The following is a 19,211-nucleotide window of genomic DNA, read 5'->3' as shown; positions in this document are numbered from 1 at the left end:
TTGTTGGCTTCTAAGAGACTTGGAAAGTATGCAGAAGTATTCGATGTTCCTTTAGCGCAATTCCCAGTCTTCCCCACATCGCTGATGGAACCGTCCTAACTGCTGACCTTTTCAAGATGGCGCCCCGCGAATGCTACTCTCGGGCTCGCGCACCTCCCCAAGATGGCGGCGCCCGAGGCCTGGCGCGCCCGGAGTTGCTGGTTCTGTGAGGTAGCGGCGGCAACGACCATGGAGGCCACGTCCCGGGAGGCGGCGCCAGCGAAGAGCTCGGCCTCGGGCCCCAGCGCTCCCCCCGCCCTGTTCGAGCTGTGCGGGCGGGCGGTGAGCGCCCATATGGGGGTTCTGGAAAGCGGGGTGTGGGGTAAGTCGCGGGGTGAGGGGCTACCTCTGGCAACGAGCGGAGACGGCCCAGCGGCCGGGGGGCGCGGGGGGCGAGGCCGGGAGGCCTGGAGCAAGGCCCAGCCCGGGGCACTGGAAGCCAGACCTTTGGGTCGGAGCATGAATTCCGTGACTGACAGGACTGGGCACAGTAAAGGCGGAGACCAAACCGGCAGGTGGATCCGCACCGCGGCCTGGCCGGGGGGCGCGGGGGGCGAGGCCAGGAGGCCCGGTCTGGGGCGAAGCGGGCCGGACGACAGAGGCAGGACTGACTAGCCGGGCTGTGGGCTCCGAAGTGACACTCGGGCTGGGCCGGGCTGCGGAGTCTCGGATGTCGAACGGACGGTCAGGGATGGCCCTTCTGCTTGGGGGCGGGGGCCGAGGTTGCGAGGCCCGGACGGAGGCCAGGAGGCCAGGCCCGGGGCCACCTAACCAGACTGACGGCGCGGGGCCTCCGGCGTCTGCCTGACAGACCGCGGGGGCCGAGACTCCGGAGGCCAAGCCGCTGAGCGAGGGCAGCCAGTGGACTGGAGAGCGAGGAGATGGGGCTGCCAGAGAGGCCGAAAGGCTCGGGGCGCCGAGGCCTGTCTGACGGCCCGGGGCTGGAGGGAGCGAACAGACGGCCAGGGCCTCGGATGCCAAACTGACTGAGCGACGGACTGACGGGCTGGGCACGGAGCGCCGGAGGCCGCTCGGATTGGCCGGAGCGGCGAGGAAGGGCCAGAGAGCGGGTGAAGGGAGGCCGGGAGAGGATCAGCAATCGACGGAGGCGCGAATGATGGACAGGCGGGAAGGGCCACGGAGGCCCCAGGCGGGGCGACGGCCCGGGGATTCCGAACTGGGAGGGGGCGCGGCGCCGCTAGGAGGCCTGGGTCCGATTGGAGTGAAAGGAGGCCCGGGCCTGAGAGCGGCCGAGACCGCCAGGCCCCGCCTGGGTTGAGGGCGCCCAGGCTGAGGAGCAGAGGCGGGCGGCCTAGGGCGCTGGGGTGAGGGCCTGGGAGGCTGAGTCGACTAGCCCGGCTGGGGGCCTGGGAGCACGGCGGCGGGGTGGGCCGAGTAACGGAGGAGGGAGGCCTGCGGGCGGATGGGCACAAGGAGGCCGGACCGTGTGGTGGGTACCGCTGGTCGCAGTCTGGCAGCTGAGGAGGAAAGCGCGGGTGGGCGACCTGGGCACCGACGGTGAGAGTGAAATAGAGGAAAGTGAGAGCTCTGGGGGTAGGCCTGCCCGCACGGGGCGGAGGGAGGCCTTGGGCCTGACTGACTGCTGGTGTGAGGGGGTGGGGCCCGGAGGCCAGGGCTGAAGTTGGGTGAGGAGATGGCAGGCCAGGCCGAGGGCCCGGGGAGGGGGAGGGGGTGGCAGGAGAGGAGGCCCTGGGCCTGGGGGCAGGGGTGTCTAGAGTAGGCCTCAGGAATGGTGGTGGTGGTGCCTTTGCGAGGAGGAAGGCCCGTGTAAGGTCAGGAGTGGGGGCTTGATGTCCTGGGATGGGGGTTTGGGTTACATGCGTGAGGAGGCCGATGTGGAGAAAAGGCCCTGGCGTTTGGGGGGTTGGGCCTCCAGGAATGAGCCCCAAAGCTGTGGAGTGGTTAAGGAGGTCCAGGGATGGAGGAAGGCCCTTGGTGGTGGTGGTGGTGCTGGTGGGGACCGATCCTGAAGAGGCCCAAGTGCCTTGTCTGCTGGGGGAAGACTGTTAGAAGTCCTCAGGCCTAGTGAGGGGGAGGGGATTGTGGAGGCCCTGGACCAACAGCTAAAAAGAGTAGGGTCAGGCTGACTCATGGGAGAAGAGTCTCAGTGGATCTGTGCAGGAGGCTCAGAAAAATCCTGGGGAATGTGGAAGAAGGTACAGTGGATCTGGCTGTGTCAGCCTGGACCTTCCAGAATGCTAAACCTGGCTACCAGGGCAGAGGACTAGGGTGGAGGCCCGAAGTTGGGAAGGGGAAGCATTGAAGATGTGGGCTGGAAAGAAGCAAGGAAGAGCCTGGCTTAAGAAGAATGGAGAAAGGTACAGAGGAGTTTGTGAATAACGGGATGAGAATCCCTGTGGCTGTGAGAGGGGATGGCTAAACAGGGGAGCATTATGGACAGAGGAGGAAGAGCTCCTATGGGCCTAGCCCAGGTGGACAGTCACACAGAATCAAGCTAGGTCTCTTAGAAGGGCCAAGTAAGAGGCCTGCTAAGCAATGCTATTTTGGAGGAAGGTCTCAGTGTGGGCTAACAGCCAGGAAAGCCTTCCTGGAAGTAGTGCACTAGCATTTCTTTGTGTAGAAAGAGAAGAGGGGAAAATGAGTAAAGGCAGCAGGAAGGGATATAATGAGAAATAGAATAGGTATGTTATACCTTAAATGCCAGGATATGGAACTTGGACTTTATCTTGAATGCAGTAGAGTGACTACATTAGTATAATAGCATAGGGAATTAATGCTTTTCTTGAGCAGGTACGTTGAGTACCTACTATGTAGAAAGAATTGTACTAGGCTCTTGGATATCTAGACTCAGTTATTGCATAAGTAAAGATAAAAGGAGATCCTGGAATGTAAGTTTTGAAAGAATTTTCTCAAGTATCAAGATCTTAAGACTTGTTCTTGGCAGGACAGAGATGCTTTTGACAGGATAAGAATAATAATAGCTAAAATTTAGTGAGATTATGGACAGGCATAGTCTTCAAAAGATTATGAGCATGGTCTCCTTTAATTTTCACAACAATCTTAAGAGGTAGTTATTATTATCTCAATTTTAAAATTGAGGAAACTGAGGCTCAAAGACATTAATTTGTCCATGAATTCATAATTAAGTGGTACAATCAGGATTTTACCCAGTTTTGTCCAATCTAGAGACTAAACCATTTAGCCACAATACTGTAATGCCTCTCAGATCTAGGGAAGTTAGCAAGAGCAAGTTTTGTTTTTAAGATATATTGAATTAAGAGTATAGAGCCTAATTATTTCTATTCTTCATAGGAAAGTGCTAGTTCAGGGTATAGTGGGAGCCCAAAGGATGGAAGTGGCCAGTTTGGAAGAGTGGGAAGGGAATTCAGGAAAGGCTTAATAAAGGGCATGTGATACGTGAAAGATGAGTAATTGATATGCTGAAAATGGCAAGAACATTCCCAGTGGAGAGAACAGCATGACAAAGGCACAGGCAGAAAGCAGGGAGTTAGGTAACTGAAAAAAGTAGTTTAGTATGGCTGAAGTGTAGGAGGCAAAGCAGGGAGCTGGAGAAGTTAGTAGGGCCCAGATTATGAAGAACTTTTTTTTTAATCACACATATTCAAAAGGACCTTTTAAATGCGGAATGGTCCATTAGGCTTGGGCAGAAGTGAACTGCCAGCTCCTAAATGAGCCTATCAGCTTGCTTTGTGGGATTATCTCATCCTTGAAGACATGCATGCCCCTGAAATTCCAGCTGCCAACTAAGTGGCTGAAGATAAGTGGACCAGAGTTTGAATTAAACTTAGGTTAGCTTCTATAAGTTCCACTCGTCAAGTGAGAAGTCTGCCCTTCCGTTTTCCTTTCCAGTAGGATAAATAATGCTTGCAACTCTGGGAGAAAAAAGTAAATTTTATGTTTGGTTTTTGTAGCCCTCCCAGGCCCAATACTTCAAAGCATCTTACCTCTGCTCAATATATATTACTTGGAGAGGATTGAGGAAACTGCCCTCAAGAAAGGTGAGTGTTTTTCTGTCTTTTTTTCAGTCACTGATTGTAAGCAAGGCACCATGATGTTCTTCAGGTAAATATTACACCTGATACCTGCATAGAACTTCATGCTTTTCAAAAGTACCCTCACACCTATTTTCTTATCTGATTTCTCAATGTCCTGCGAAACACAAAACAAGTATGTGATCCCTATTATACTAATAAAAAAGAAACCACAGGCACACAACAATTAATAGCAAAGCCAAATAGAACCCAGATCTTTGGCAGGATCTTAGTTCCTTGACCAGGGATTGAACCCAGGCTCGGGCAGTGAAAGCACCAAGTCCTAACCACTGGACAGCCAGGGAATTCCTGAACACAGATCTTTTTTTTTTTAAGTTATTTTTTTTAATTAATTTATTTTTGGCTGCATTGGGTCTTCATTGCTGCACACGGGCTTTCTCTAGTTGCGGTGCACGGGCTTCTCATTGCAGTGGCTTCTCTTGTTACAGAGCGTGGACTCTAGGCACATGGGCTTCAATAGTTGTAGCTCACGGGCTCAGTAGTTGTGGCTCGTGGGCTCTAGAGCGTAGACTCAGTAGTTGTGGCGCACGGGCTTAATTGCTCTGCACCACGTGGGATCTTCCTGGACCAGGGCTTGAATCCTGTGTCCCTTGCATTGGCAGGCAGATTTTTAACCACTGCGCCACCAGGGAGGCCCCAGATCTTTTTTTTTTTTTAAATAAACTTCAGTTACGACAATGTTTTTTTTTTTTAATTCATTTTTTATTTATTTTATTTATTTTTGGCTGCATTGAGTCTTAGTTGCGGCACGCAGGATCTTCGTTGAGGCATACAGAATCTTTCATTGCGGCGCCCGGGCTTCTCTCTAATTGTGGCGTGTGGGTTTTCTCTTCTCTAGTTGTGGCATGCAGGCTCCAGGGCGTGTGGGCTCCATAGTTGTGGCTTGCAGGTTCCAGAGCGCGTGGGCTCTGTAGTTTGCGGCATGAGGGCCCTCTAGTTGAGGCGCGTGAGCTCAGTAGTTGTGGCACGCGGGCTTAGTTGCCCCACGGCATGTGGGACCTTAGTTCTCTGACCAGGAATCGAACCTGCGTCCCTTGCATTGTAAGGAGGATTCTTTACCACTGGAGCACCAGGGAAGTCCCAAACCCAGATCTTTTGAATCTTTTTTTTTTTTTTTTTGTGGTATGCGGGCCTCTCACCGCCACGGCCTCTCCCGTTGCGGAGCACAGGCTCCGGACACGCAGGCTCAGCAGCCATGGGTCACGGGCCCAGCCGCTCTGTGGCATGTGGGATCCTCCCCGACCGGGGCATGAACCCGTGTCCCCCGCATCGGCAGACGGACTCTCAACCACTGCACCACCAGGGAAGCCCCTTTTGAATCTTTTGAACTAGTTTTTCTAATTTATCAAGCTGCCTCCCAAACTCCTCATTGGACACATCTGTTAACAGCTAACGTTCATCTAACTAACCTGTTCCAAGCACTGTCTTAGGCACTTTACCTGGAGAAACTCATTTAATATTTTCAACAACTCTGTGAAATTGCTATTATTAACTACATTTTATAGATAAGGAAACTGAGGTACAGAAAAATGAAGTAACTTGCCCAAGATTACACTGCTAGACTATGGTTTGCTGATATTTGAAGCCAGGCAGTCTGTCGTTAGGGCCAGTGCTCTTTACCACTCTGACATGTTGCTCCTGTGAACCTAGAAAAGGACATTAAAAGGCTGATGTACTTCACTCATGGAGACCAAGGAGCAGCCAAGTAAATGTGATATTTCTCTCTACAGGCCTCTCCACTCAGGCCATTTGGCGCCGACTATGGGATGAGCTGATGAAGACAAGGCCTTCCAGTTTGGAAGTAAGTTAAGACACCAGGTAGAACTCTGGCCTGACTTTGCACAGTGAAAGCAGGAATAGCACACAAACACAAGCTGGGTACTGGTAAAGTGCAGGGGCAGGCATGGAATGAATTTGGGAAGAGGTCTCTGATGGCTTGTCACGAAGTTCTTTTCATTTGACATTTGTCACTGACTTGCTTGTTCACCATGTTTGCAGGTGACACAAAACAGGGAAAGGTAGTGATCACAATGGATGGCAGAACCTGGATTCAGATCTTGACAGGGCTGGAGCAATGGTCAAACCTAACAAGATGAAATTTAGCAGAATAAACCAACTCTCCACTTGAGTCTAAAAAATTCTAATTGCATGACCTCAGGGTAGTGGGTGGAGGGGTCCGGCTTAACAGCAGCTAGAATAAAAAAGATTAAGGGGGTTTAGTCTACATTGTGCTAAAGCTACTCATATAATGACTGTATCCTGAGCTGTGTGAACTAATGTAACTATAATGTAGACTGAAAGACAAGGGGGATGATAGACCTGCTTGACTCTGCAGTGGTCAGGCTATCCCTGGAATATGTATGGAGTATGGAGAAAGAAGTCAAAGCCACATCATGTGAGTCACATTTGGAAGACTGGAGATGTTTTTCCCGAAAAAGAGAAGACTTGGGGAACATGAACTGTCTTGAAATATTTGAAAGAGGGATTAACAGACTTGTTCTGGGTGGAAGCTAAAGGAAGATAAATTTTTGCTAAACTGTAGAATTTTTAAACTCTGAGGTTATTGGTGATGAAACAAGCTAATTCCAGAGGTAATAAGCTTCCCATCACTAAGTGCTTAATAGAGTCTGGATAACCACCTGACACAAGAGTACTGTATCAATAGAAGAAGTTCGGCATTGTTGGAGATATTGGACAAGATGACTTTTAGGGGTCCTCTTAGCCCTTAGAATAATAAGATTCTATTATTCATTGGTTCAAATATAACTCACTGGAGCTCTCATTTAAACAGAATTCCTTTTACCTCTCCATAATTAGGTGACAGGACAGATTGAGTTCAATAAACATTTACTCAAACTTACCACATGCCACATCTTATGCTGAATATTAGAGGTACAGACACAATCCCTAATCTTGAGGAACTATCAGTTTAGTGGGGAAATCTGCAAACAAATACATCATGTATGGTAGGCCAAGTGGTATGATAGAGTGTAGCGAGGAGGTTGAAGGAAAAGGGAGTAAGAAAGTCTTTCCTGGGAAGTAGTATTTGAACTGGGCTTTATATAGTGAATGAGGCCAAATGACAAGAGAACAAGCTCTTATCAGAAATTGGAGATTTATTTATTTATTTACTAGGTTCAGTAATAACATTCAGCTCCATCTCCTTCAGCTTTTCCACTTCCAGATCTAGATGCAACCCCTGGAGTTCAGCATAATGACATTGAGCCCCAATGAAATTATCAGGCATTATGTATGGGAGTTAGGCCTTATGAGAAAGAGAAGTGGACACAAGAATGTTAAGAAACGGCAACAGCTTCCTGCAACCTTTAAAGAAACATGAGATTCACTTTGTCACAGTGTCTCCCAAGTAGTATGGTTGACTAATAGGTGATGGAGACTGTAATATCTTTCTCTTTGAGAAAGCTTTTTCCACCATTATCTCAAGCTCCCTGGGAAGGAATGTCTATTTGTTATCTGTTTCCTTGTCTCAGAGTATTTCAGAATATATAGGAAGCCCCAGGCCTGGTGGCCTAATAGTCACCTACACAGAAGTCCTGACTTGGAGCATCATATCCATTCCAGAGGGTGTCTGCTTCCACTTCCCACTTTTGCATAACAGTAACCTTCACTTCATTCATAATTCAGACAGTTATTGAATGATTATTCAGTTCCAGGCACTACGCTAGGTTCTAGGTATACAGTGGTGAGCAAGATAGAGTACCTGATTGCTTATAGAGCAATAGTATTTCAAACTGTGTAGTACTAGTGTATATGTGTATTAAGAGATCTGCAGAATAAAACAGATATTCTGGAGACAAAGCAATGGGGAAATGAAGGATTATTCAATCGGTGGTTCTCTAGTAACTGGTTAACCATTTGGAAAAAATTAAGTTAGAGCCTCACTTTACAATATACTCAATTTCTATATAGATTAAAGATTACATTGTAAAAAGTAAAAGCACAAAACAATTTTAAAAAAGAATAAAGGTGACTGGTTATCTAATCTCAGGGTGGAGAGTGCTAGTAAATAGGCAGAACCAAAAAAGAAAATATGGACACATCTGGCCACATAAAATGCCAACACTATAAATACAATTTAAAAGGCACGTAAAAGAATGTTTGCAGGGCTTCCCTGGTGGCGTAGTGGTTGAGAGTCCGCCTGCCGATGCAGGGGACACGGGTTCGTGCCCCGGTCCGGGAGGATCCCACATGCCGTGGAGCGGCTGGGCCCGTGATCCATGGCCACTGAGCCTGCACGTCCGGAGCCTGTGCTCCACAACAGGAGAGGCCACAACAGTGAGAGGCCCACGTACCGCAAAAAAAAAAAAAAAAGAATGTTTGCAACAATATTTGCAAAATAAAAGGATACAGAAGATAAGACAGGTGAACAGTAGAATAAAATGAATACAGATTTGGACAAGTTTCAAAATAATACAAAAATCTCCAATAAAGTAAAATATGTTCAATCTCATTAATAATAAAAAAAATGGGAAAGTAAAATTATACCTCTTAAATTAGTGAAGTCTTGTTTTGTTTTTTGTTTTTTTTTTTTTTTTTGCGGTATGCGGGCCTCTCACTGTTGTGGCCTCCCCCGTTGCGGAGCACAGGCTCCGGACGCGCAGGCTCCGGACGCGCAGGCTCAGCGGCCATGGCCCACGGGCCCAGCCGCTCCGCGGCACATGGGATCCTCCCAGACCGGGGCACGAACCCGTATCCCCTGCATCGGCAGGCGGACTCTCAACCACTTGCGCCACCAGGGAGGCCCTGAAGTCTTGTTTTAATTTGGTTTTTTAAAAGATAATTCCAGGGGTGGGTAGGACTTGCATTTTAATATGCTGGTGGTGGGAGCAGAAATGTTACAACTTTCTTGGTGGGCAATCTGGTGATAATTGTCAAGAGTCTTTAAAATATTCAAATTCTTCAACTAGAAATTTTAAGAAGTATATATCTTATGGTATATAAAATTGAGATACTCATGAAAATTTATTTCCAGATGTTCATTACAGCAAAGTTTAATATAAAAAGCTAGAAACAATTTAAGTATTCAATAATATAGAAATTATTAAATATAGTACATCCATATTTTAAAAATATTAATAAAGTCATTCTAAAAATATTTAAATACGTGGTGGTAAAAATGTTTAATGATGTGGTGATATGTAATTTTTTTTAAAAAAGCCCAGCATTTGAAACTGTTGAGAATTGTCTCAGTGTTATAAACACAAATACCTATAGCTCATCACATATACATATACACTCCCAAAAGTTGGTTTACACATGATTTTTGATTTGCTTCCTTATAGTTCCACAAACAATATTTCTGTTATCAGAAAAACAGTGGACGATATATAGTTTATGAGCATTTGCAGACTCTAACAGTTTAGTACAAGCAAATATTTAGCTCTCCCTAGTTTGTACACACTTCTTCCTTCCCTACCAGTACCTGAGCTGCCAGCCCGTTGTGGATGGGCCAAGGACTGATTGTGTTGGTAAGCAAATGTCATGTCACCTCTTTGGTGGTGCCTCATTTCCCTTACTCTCCCCCAAAAGAAAGTATTTAAATCACTTTGCATTGTCTGAACTATAGTGTGTGAACTATAGTGTACGAGTCCACAAAATGAGTGGCTTGGGCTAGATCTCTCAGGTATTTTTCAGCTTTGAAGTTTTAGCATAGAATCTTCTTCAAGGTGGTGATGGAATAAAATGCAGTGAATTGCTATCTGTTTATGCATTAATTCATGAGAAAGAAGCCATTGCAATAGTCGTCAACTAATTTTACATGCTCATTTAATTTTCACAACAACGCTGTCATGTAGGTATAGTTATCTTCCTCAGTTTACAGATGATGAAACTGAGGCAGAAAGAGGAAAAGTGACTTAACCTAAGGTGACAGTTCATGAATGGCCGACCTGACATTCAAGTTGAGGCAGTCTGGCTCTGGAGTGCATGCTCTTAATCACTATGTCATGCTGCTTTCACTGTGGTTATCACAGGTCTGGGGTGTTCCAATTTCAAATATTCTCTCCTGTTGTCTTTGTAAACCAATAAAATGTCTGAAAAACCCAAGTATTTAGTTATCTAAAGTTCATATTCCGCATGCCTTATAGTCGGAAACAGCCACAATATCTTGGTTCATGTTCACCTCTTTGTCCATATTTTAGGCCCAGACCTCATGGTAACCATCTATTTCACTTGTGAAGTTGAAGCCTTGCTAGGGATACCTGCAAGTATTTTTCAAGGCTGTGTGGGCCAGCAAATGTGTGAAAAAAGTGCTAGAATGAGGGAGGATTAAAGGATTCAGGAATACCCTCTTTGCTTCCACTTAAGGCTGAGTAGAGATTTGGCTGCCAGGTATTTTTTTCTGCTGCCCTCAGGCCCCCACACTGCTGCTGGAGGGGCCTTTCTCACTTGTTGCTGCCATGCAGTTAGCTTAAACATGAAGTTGTTCCTAATTATTACCACAGCAGGGTCTTGGGGAATAGCTAGGGCAAAGGGAATGACACTTTTGCCTGAGAATAGGGGCCCACCTCCTGCCAAGAACCTCATATAAACTGAGGGTCACTCTGGTATGAGGGAATGCACAGAGGCAGGGTAGACACCAAAGGACGTATCTTATTTTTAGCCTTTGGGAACCTCAGGCCCCACTACCTTCAGGCTGAATAAGGACCCTGCTTAACAGGCTCTGCCTCCATCCAGTCCATTTCACATTTCCCATGTGGGGTAAAATTATTATCATTAACAACAGGAGAAGTTACATTTTGTATTTTACAGTTTACAAGGTGCTTTAAACTTGCACTGTCTCATTTGATCTTTACAACAGACCTGTGAAGCAGGTGATATTATCCACATTTTACAGATGAAGAAAGAGGTTTAAAGAGGTCCAGAGTATAGTGGCAGAGCTGGCACTTTTACCAGTCATCAGACTTTCTGTGCACCTTAGGAGAGAATGGGGACTTAGAGAACTATCAGTATGTGTCTCAGTGTGTCCTTTTGGGGTAGGTAGCAGTAATTCCTAATCTCTGATATATACATCAGAATCATCTGGGGAAGGTTTAAAAAATAAAGATGCAGGGACCTTACCTCAGATGTAACATAATATAATCACCAAGTCTGGGTACGTGGCATATGAATTTTGGGAAAAAGCTCCACAGTAAATTCTGATGTATATCAAAGCTTAAAAATCACTTGTGGAAAAAAAAGTCACTTGTGTTCAGTTCTTCTAAATGTATCAGAATAGCCTGATGAAATCTCATACCCATCAAAGTACTGCCTTGGAGAAAACTAAGATTTGCTGCCTCCTCTCCAGGAATTTCGAATCTGGTTGGGATGAGATGTGTATACAGGCAGAGACTCAACACCATGAGACATGTACCAACATCTAAGACCTGAGTAGTCAGTATCAGAGTTCCAACAAGAGAGGTAGGGGGGAGGGGTAGAAAGTGGGGCAGACACTCAATGAGACGAACAGCCTCAAAGAGCAAAATGTTGGTAGGTCCTTTCATGAAGTCTATTTGATCTGGCAATGGAGAGCATTTCTGGCAGAGGTAGGAAAGGAAAAAGGCGGCACGTTTGGGTCAGTGAGGTGACCAGTTTCGCCAGAGCAAAGCATTCATGAGCAAGATGTGGCAGATAAAGCTGCTCAGGTAGGCAGAGGCTATATTGTGGACAGCTTTCCCTGCCAGCCTGAAGAACTTCAAATGTGTTGCAGCACTGGTCCCCTAAGCCCTGGGGAGACCTTAGGGGTTTTAAAGGAGAATAATGTAATCAGAGTTTTGGTTTTTAATACAAAGATGAACCCAGTGGACTTGTGCAAAAGTTTGGGAAGGGGAACAAGCAGAGGAATCAGGAAGCTAATGAAGTAGCCAGGTGTTAGGTGATAAGGGTCTGAACAAAGGTGGTAATGTTAAGAATAGAAAGTTAGGATCAGGTTGTGAAAACAAGTGTGGAAGAACTTACAGGGTTGAGTGTTTCACTTGGGAGGCACTACAGTAATAGTCTCTGAAACCAAATTTCCTGGGTTCAAATCTTTTTTTTTTTGGCTATGCCGTGCGGCTTGTGGGATCTTAGTTCCCCGACCAGGGATTGAACCTGGGCCCTCAGAAGTGACAGCTCAGAGTCCTAACCACTGGATCACCAGGGAATTCCCTCCTGGGTTCAGATCCTAATCCTGCCCCTTAACTGTGTAACCACAGGCAATAACATTTGTGCCTTGGTTTTCTTACCTGTAAAATGGATCTAATAGTAATATATACCTCAAAGATGTAAGGATTAAATGAATTTGCATACATTATTTAGAATGTTACCTGGCTCAGTAAACAGCTAGCTATTGGAAGAAAGGAAACTGGGTTCCATGGGTAGCACTTAGTATCACAGCTGTCTGGAATGTTCTCTGCTTTCAGAGCGTGACCTGTTGGCGAGCCAAGTTTATGGAGGCCTTTTTTTCCCATGTTCTACGTGGGACCATTGATGTGTCTTCTGACAGGCGTCTTTGTGACCAGCGCTTCTCACCTCTCCTGCATAGCTCCCGCCATGTCCGGCAGCTCACCATCTGCAACATGCTGCAGGGTGCAACTGAGCTGGTGGCTGAGCCCAATCGCAGGGTTCTGGAGACCCTGGCCAGTTCCCTGCACACCCTCAAGTTCCGCCACCTGCTGTTCTCTGATGTGGCTGCTCAGCAGTCACTTCGGCAGCTGTTGCATCAGCTTATTCACCATGGGGCTGTCAGCCAGGTGTCGCTGTACTCCTGGCCTGTACCTGAGTCAGCCCTTTTCATTCTTATCCTCACCATGAGTGCTGGCTTCTGGCAGCCAGGCCCCGGTGGCCCACCCTGCCGCCTCTGTGGAGAGGCCTCCCGAGGCCGGGCCCCGTCCCGAGATGAAGGGTCCCTCCTGCTGGGCTCACGCCGGCCTCGCCGGGATGCTGCTGAGCGATGTGCTGCAGCCCTGATGGCCTCCCGGCGGAAGAGTGAAGCCAAGCAGACGGCCAGAGCCACACCTGCCGCTCGGGTAACACGCCGGAGCACACAGGAGAGCCTGACAGCAGGCGGGACAGACCCTAAGAGGGAGCCGCTCCCTCCAGCCACTTCCTATGAAGCTCCTGGCACCAAACGCCCACCCTCTGCTCCAGCCACCACCTCCTCTGCCTCTGCTTCCTCTTCTTCCACATCCTCATCTAAACGGGCTCCAGCTAGCTCAGCCCCCCAGCCTAAGCCCCTAAAGCGTTTTAAGCGAGCTGCAGGGAAGAAGGGTGCTCGCACCCGTCAGGGGTCTGGTGCTGAATCTGAAGACCTATATGACTTTGTTTTCATTGTGGCGGGTGAGAAGGAGGATGGGGAAGAGATGGAGATCGGGGAAGTGGCTTGTGGAGCACTGGATGGATCAGATCCCAGTTGCCTGGGGCTTCCAGCACTGGAGGCCTCCCAAAGATTCCGCAGCATTTCCACCTTGGAGCTCTTCACAGTTCCACTCTCCACAGAGGCGGCTCTGACACTGTGCCACCTGCTGAGCTCCTGGGTGTCTCTGGAGAGCCTCACACTCTCCTATAATGGTGAGTGCCCTGGAGGGGCAGGGGTTGGCTCTCCCAGCAGCACCAGCTGTGTGCCCAACCCCGTGGAGGGGAATAGGGGGTGTGATCAGGAAGCTGCCTCCTCACAGGGAGGCAGAAGGCACACACATGATATAGTGGCAGACTGTCGGTGCTAGAGAAGATGAACACCAGGTCTACAGGCTTCATCTACTTGGAAGCAGGGGTTCCTGAGGGACAATTAGAATCTGAAGAATGAGTCTACCTTAGATACGGTAGGCAAACCAAGGACAAGTGGGAGAATATAGCGTATACAGGGCCAACCAGGGCTGAGGTTGGACCTCACTAGTCATATCAAAGCAGCTATACAAAAAGGTGTGGGACACCTTTTTTTTAAAAAAATCAGACCAGCAACCTGCAAAACAGCCCTCAGTTCTTCCCCATCTGGTTGTGCCCAGGTAGCCAAATTTCAGTTCTGGTTAAATCCAGCAATCTGCCTAGGTTGCTGAACACTGCTAGAGAAAGTCACACAACTGCAGATTGGTGCTACTATATACATTCATGGTCATCATCCGCATATGAACCCTGTTTGCAACATCAGCTCCGTTCCTACCCTACCACTTCAAACCCTTCCTTCTTTTCCTCTCAGCAGATGACCACCTACTTCACAGAAAACAGAAGCCATCACACATGAACTCCTTCAACTTGTTAACCAACCTATAAACTCCTACACTTGCACTCTTCCTTTCTTCCTTCATCACAATGGGAGAAATGGCTGCCCTATCTAAGGCTAACTCTTCTGCCTGTGCTCTGGATACATACCCTCTTACCTCCTTAGGAAAGCACATTTTTCAAATGCCTCAATAAGAGCTAACTTTTATATACTGCCTACTATGCATCTGGCATATTTTAAATATTCTTTAACTAGTTTAATCCTTACAATTCTAAGGTCAAGTGACTTGCCCAGGATAAGTTAGTAAATTGTAGAGCTAGAATTCAAACCCAGGTAACCTGGCTCCAGAACTCATGCTTATAAACCACTTAATGCTGCCTCTCTTTTCTCACTCAGGTATCCACCAAAAACGACCAGCACCACCTCCATCTATTCCATTTATTAACTACTGTCCTATTCTTTCTTGCCCTTCAGAGACAACCTTAAGAGTCATCTGTGCCCTCTTCTCTCACAGCCACTCCAGCCTTGCTTATACCCCATCTACTGCATCAAGGACCTCGAGGTGACCAAGGTCATCCTTGTTGCTAAGTCCAATATATACCTTCCAGTCCTCATCTTAAATTAATTCTCAGCATCATCTGCTATTAAGTATTGTCTTCTTCAGGAAATAGTCTCATTTCTACTACCTCAAAATTTTCTGATTTTTTTTCCTCCTCCCTTTCTGGACATTACTTCTCTCTTAATGTTCAGAGATCCTCAAAACTCTCCCAGTTTACACATGCTTCCTGGACTTGGTTTCAAAGACCAACTATGCTGAAGACACCCCCATTTTATGACATTAGCCCAGATCCTCCTCCTAAACTCCAGACCTATTTATTCATCTGACAACTAGATATCACAGGATTCATAAACCACACTCCCCAACCTGAATGCATCTTCTTCCTTCTAAACAGACCTTCCTTCTCTTCTCAGTGACATTACAGATGATTCAGTTGCTCAAAAGAAACTTGGATTCTTACTCCACATATATTTGGTTACCAGGTTGTACAATCTCTCAGATTCATTTATCTCCACATCCGTAATTCAGACTACCATTACCTCACCTGGATTCATCATTTCAGCAGTTCCTCCTGACTCCATACACACCATACAACTCATTTTTTACACCGCAACCCAAGCATTTTCAAAACTGCAAATCTGTCAATCATCTAAAAATTCAGTGGCTTCTTGTCACTCTTACGTGTTTTACTTAGAGGGCCATTCATGTTCTTACCCTGCTTACCTCTATAGTTGAATCGTCAACACTTCCCTCCCTCATACTTTACACACCAGCCACATTGAGTATTTCTCAGTTCTTGGAACCTGCCACTCCTTCTCCTTCAGGTCTTGATATATGCCAAGTTTACTCTGCCAGTCACTCCTCCTCCTTTTAGCCTCTCTTTTATGTTCTTTAGGACTCAGCCAGAGAGTCTTTACTGACGAAAGCTAAACTGGGTGTTAAGTACCCATCCTTTTACTTCCACAGCACTCTACTTCCCTAGTTCCCATCATATGCTTTTGTTATCAGGCTGTATAGGCAGGAACAAGACCTGGTGCTCATGACTACCTAGCAAAAAAACATGCTTACCAGCTGCTTACCATGGGTAAGGTTTAATTGAATGAATGAATCAAAAGGAGCCTGCTCAGTCCACGGAGAGATAAAGGTGTGGCTTCCAAGGAATTACTTGTTCTGTGGCATTAAGCAACTGCCCTAACCTTTCTGGATCCTACTCCCTTCTGTGGGATGTGGTTATCGTTTTCTGCCCCATTCTCACCCAATGAATTTAAAAGTATTCCCTATTGGATCACTGTCACTCTCCTGCTTAGTTTTCAGATGTTCCCCATGACCTATAGCAAAAGTCCAGAGATCTCTGCTGCTGTCTGGGCCCATCATTCAGCTAGCAGCCACATGCTGTCCCACCACATCCTATCTTCTCTTTTGTGACTCTGCCCTGACTGATGTTTGAGGGCATGGCCCAGTAGAGGAGGCATCAGTAAGCTGGTTACCTGAGGAAAAAGCAAGACAACGGATGAATATCTGAGAATGATTTAAAATAATCTGGTCCAAAGCTCAGATTTGGTAGTTATCAGCAGAAATATTTGGAGTTGTCTCTGAATATTACCCCTACTGATACTCCCACGTGACTGACCCAATCTCTTTCCTGCCATAGGCCTGGGCTCTAATATCTTCCGCCTGCTAGATAGCCTGCGGGCCCTGTCAAGCCAGGCTGGATGCCGCCTCCGTGCCCTGCATCTCAGTGACCTGTTCTCACCACTGCCCATCCTGGAGCTGACACGTGCCATTGTGCGAGCCCTGCCCCTGTTGCGGGTCCTCTCTATTCGTGTCGACCACCCTAGCCAGAGGGACAACCCTGCAGTACCAGGGAATGCAGGGCCCCCTAGCCACATAATTGGGGATGAGGAGATACCAGGTGAAGTACTATGCATGTGTGTCTATCTCCACAGAAGTGTGCAGGTGTATTTGTGTGGGGAAGGCAAAAGATCTCTAATCCAGGCCTGTCACCACACATTCCTGGCTTATCTGTAATTTGTTGCCTTTAGAGCCTGTTCTTAAAGATAACCATGGGTTGGATAGATCCCAGACCAACACCAGCCCCGTAGGGAGTGACTATGGCAGATCTGTCTCCGGAAAGGGGTCTGAACCAAGAACAGACCTGACCGTTAGACTAGATTGGGTCCCCATGCTGTATGTTCCCTCGGTTCCTGCATGTCTCATATCCCACCATTCTGCATACTCTATTTGTATCTGATTAGTCATCTTCTTGGATTAAATGCACCATTAAGGACAAGGACTAAATCGTATATTAGCATACTGCCTCGCATATAGTAGACACTCAAGGACAAGTAGACGAATAAATGATTTTTCAGTGAATCCTTTAAGGACAGGATGAGACCTGCAATGGGAGTGAAGTAGCAACGGCCAGCTGTAATCTTCTCTCCCTACCATATCCAGAAAACTGCCTGGAACAGCTGGAGATGGGATTTCCACGGGGAGCCCAGCCAGCCCCACTGCTCTGCTCTGTACTGAAGGCCTCAGGTTCTCTGCAGCAGCTGTCCCTGGATAGTGCCACCTTTGCCTCTCCCCAAGATTTTGGGCTTGTGTTGCAGACACTCAAAGGTAGGACCCAGTTAGAATGGTAAAGGGAGAATAGAAGGGGACTTTGCATTGTTCTTTGAGAACACTAAGGTCCATGAACTTTCCCGATCCAGAGTACAACCTAGCTCTGAAGAGGCTGAGCTTCCACGACATGAATCTGGCTGACTGTCAGAGTGAGGTGCTGTTTTTGCTACAGAATCTGACGCTTCAAGGTAAGTTCATCCAGAGCCTGGGGCATTCGTGGGTCCTCACTGCAGATCTGCCATGGTCTCACTGAGTGAGCAAGCCACTGTTCTTTTCTTGGCCTTACGTCAACTATAAAATGATCACAGAACCTGCATCACCTTCCTTCTAAAGGGTCCCCTACTCAACTCTTCCTATATTAAACATGGGAAATTACTCACTTGGAGTGCCTCACCTAAAAGTTTTTCTTACCTTCCAGTGGCTGACAAATGATGGTGGTGGGAAGGGATGAATGTGCTGCCAGGAGCCCCCTCATAGACTTGTAGCTAATGCCCACCCCTGCATAGAAGGAAGTGTATGGAGGTCTGCAGAGAGCCTCCCCTGTAGGCTCAATCTCTGGTTTGAATACTGAGTTGCAGCCTTGCTTGGGGTTTTGGATAAATTATCTTCTCCTTCTGGGACTCTGTAAAATGTTCATACCCCTTGCTAAGGCCCTGGGGCCGGAGGGGCAGCGCCAGTTCTCATGCTGCCATCAGAACTTATTCCACTTTCTCTTGACAGAGATTACCTTCTCCTTCTGCCGTCTGTTTGAGAAGCGCCCGGCCCAATTTCTGCCTGAGATGGTTGCTGCTATGAAGGGCAACTCCACACTGAAGGGCCTCCGGCTGCCGGGGAACCGCCTGGGTGGGGGCAGGGCCCTGAGGAGGGAGAGGGGGAAGGAGCCAGTCCTTTGACCTAGAAATTCAGCGGGTGAAGGCATACACCTCTCCACTGGGAAGACGGGGGTTGGGATATAGTTGTGCTGGGGCTTTAGGAGTCTGAGCTTCTCCCCAGCCAGAACTGGGTTGGGATACCCTTGTTCCCTGTTCTTGGGTAGAGGTGATGAGTATTTCTCCCCTTCTCCCCAGGGAATGCTGGCCTACTGGCCCTGGCAGATGTATTCTCAGAAGATTCATCCTCCTCTCTGTGTCAGCTGGATATCAGGTACATGTGGGCGTGGGGAAGGTGAAGGGAGGGCAACGACAAGGGATGGAGCTGCAGGGACACAGACCAGGGATTAGTTGACTCCTGGGTGTCTAATCCTTCTCACCCCTACCAGTTCCAACTGCATCAAGCCAGATGGGCTTCTGGAGTTTGCCAAGCGGCTGGAGCGCTGGGGCCGTGGGGCCTTTGGTCACCTGCGCCTCTTCCAGAACTGGCTGGACCAGGATGCAGTCACAGCCAGGGAAGCCATCCGACGGCTCCGCGCCACCTGCCATGTGGTTAGCGACTCGTGGGACTCATCCCAAGCCTTCGCAGATTATGTCAGCACCATGTGATGGGCCCATGCCTCACAGGCCCATACTCAGTACCATCAGCTTGCAGGGGCTGAAGCATGGGCTGCCCAGAACTCCCAACCACCAATTCTTTCTCTTTCTGTCACCTTTTTTCTCTTTCTTCCTTTTTCCCTTGCACTGAGGTCTTGGACGCCTTGATGCGGCCTAGCAAAGGCATTCCCACAACTGGGTTGAGCCTTTGGGCTCCTTACTCAGTACCCTGGGCCAGGAGGTCACAGTGGTCATTAATCACTGAGGATAGCCCC

General features: G+C 47.8%; 1 protein-coding gene across 1 annotated transcript; it reads left to right on the top strand.

Annotated features, from left to right (window-relative positions):
• The first annotated feature begins 106 nt into the window (after positions 1 to 106).
• On the top strand, positions 107 to 19,051 carry LRRC41 (leucine rich repeat containing 41). Its single transcript, XM_060089748.1, has 10 exons — positions 107 to 361; positions 3,954 to 4,040; positions 5,825 to 5,895; positions 12,494 to 13,640; positions 16,500 to 16,760; positions 17,303 to 17,467; positions 17,560 to 17,658; positions 18,191 to 18,313; positions 18,538 to 18,613; positions 18,729 to 19,051. The coding sequence occupies exons 1-10, from the start codon at positions 163 to 165 to the stop codon at positions 18,946 to 18,948; spliced, it is 2,448 nt and encodes an 815-aa protein (XP_059945731.1). The 5' UTR covers positions 107 to 162; the 3' UTR covers positions 18,949 to 19,051.
• The last annotated feature ends 160 nt before the right edge of the window (positions 19,052 to 19,211 follow it).

Source organism: Mesoplodon densirostris, chromosome 2 (genome assembly GCF_025265405.1).
Source record: "Mesoplodon densirostris isolate mMesDen1 chromosome 2, mMesDen1 primary haplotype, whole genome shotgun sequence".
Classification (NCBI taxonomy): Eukaryota; Metazoa; Chordata; class Mammalia; order Artiodactyla; family Ziphiidae; genus Mesoplodon; species Mesoplodon densirostris.
Note: the sequence above shows the minus strand (reverse complement) of the source record. Positions and strands in the feature narration are given on the sequence as shown.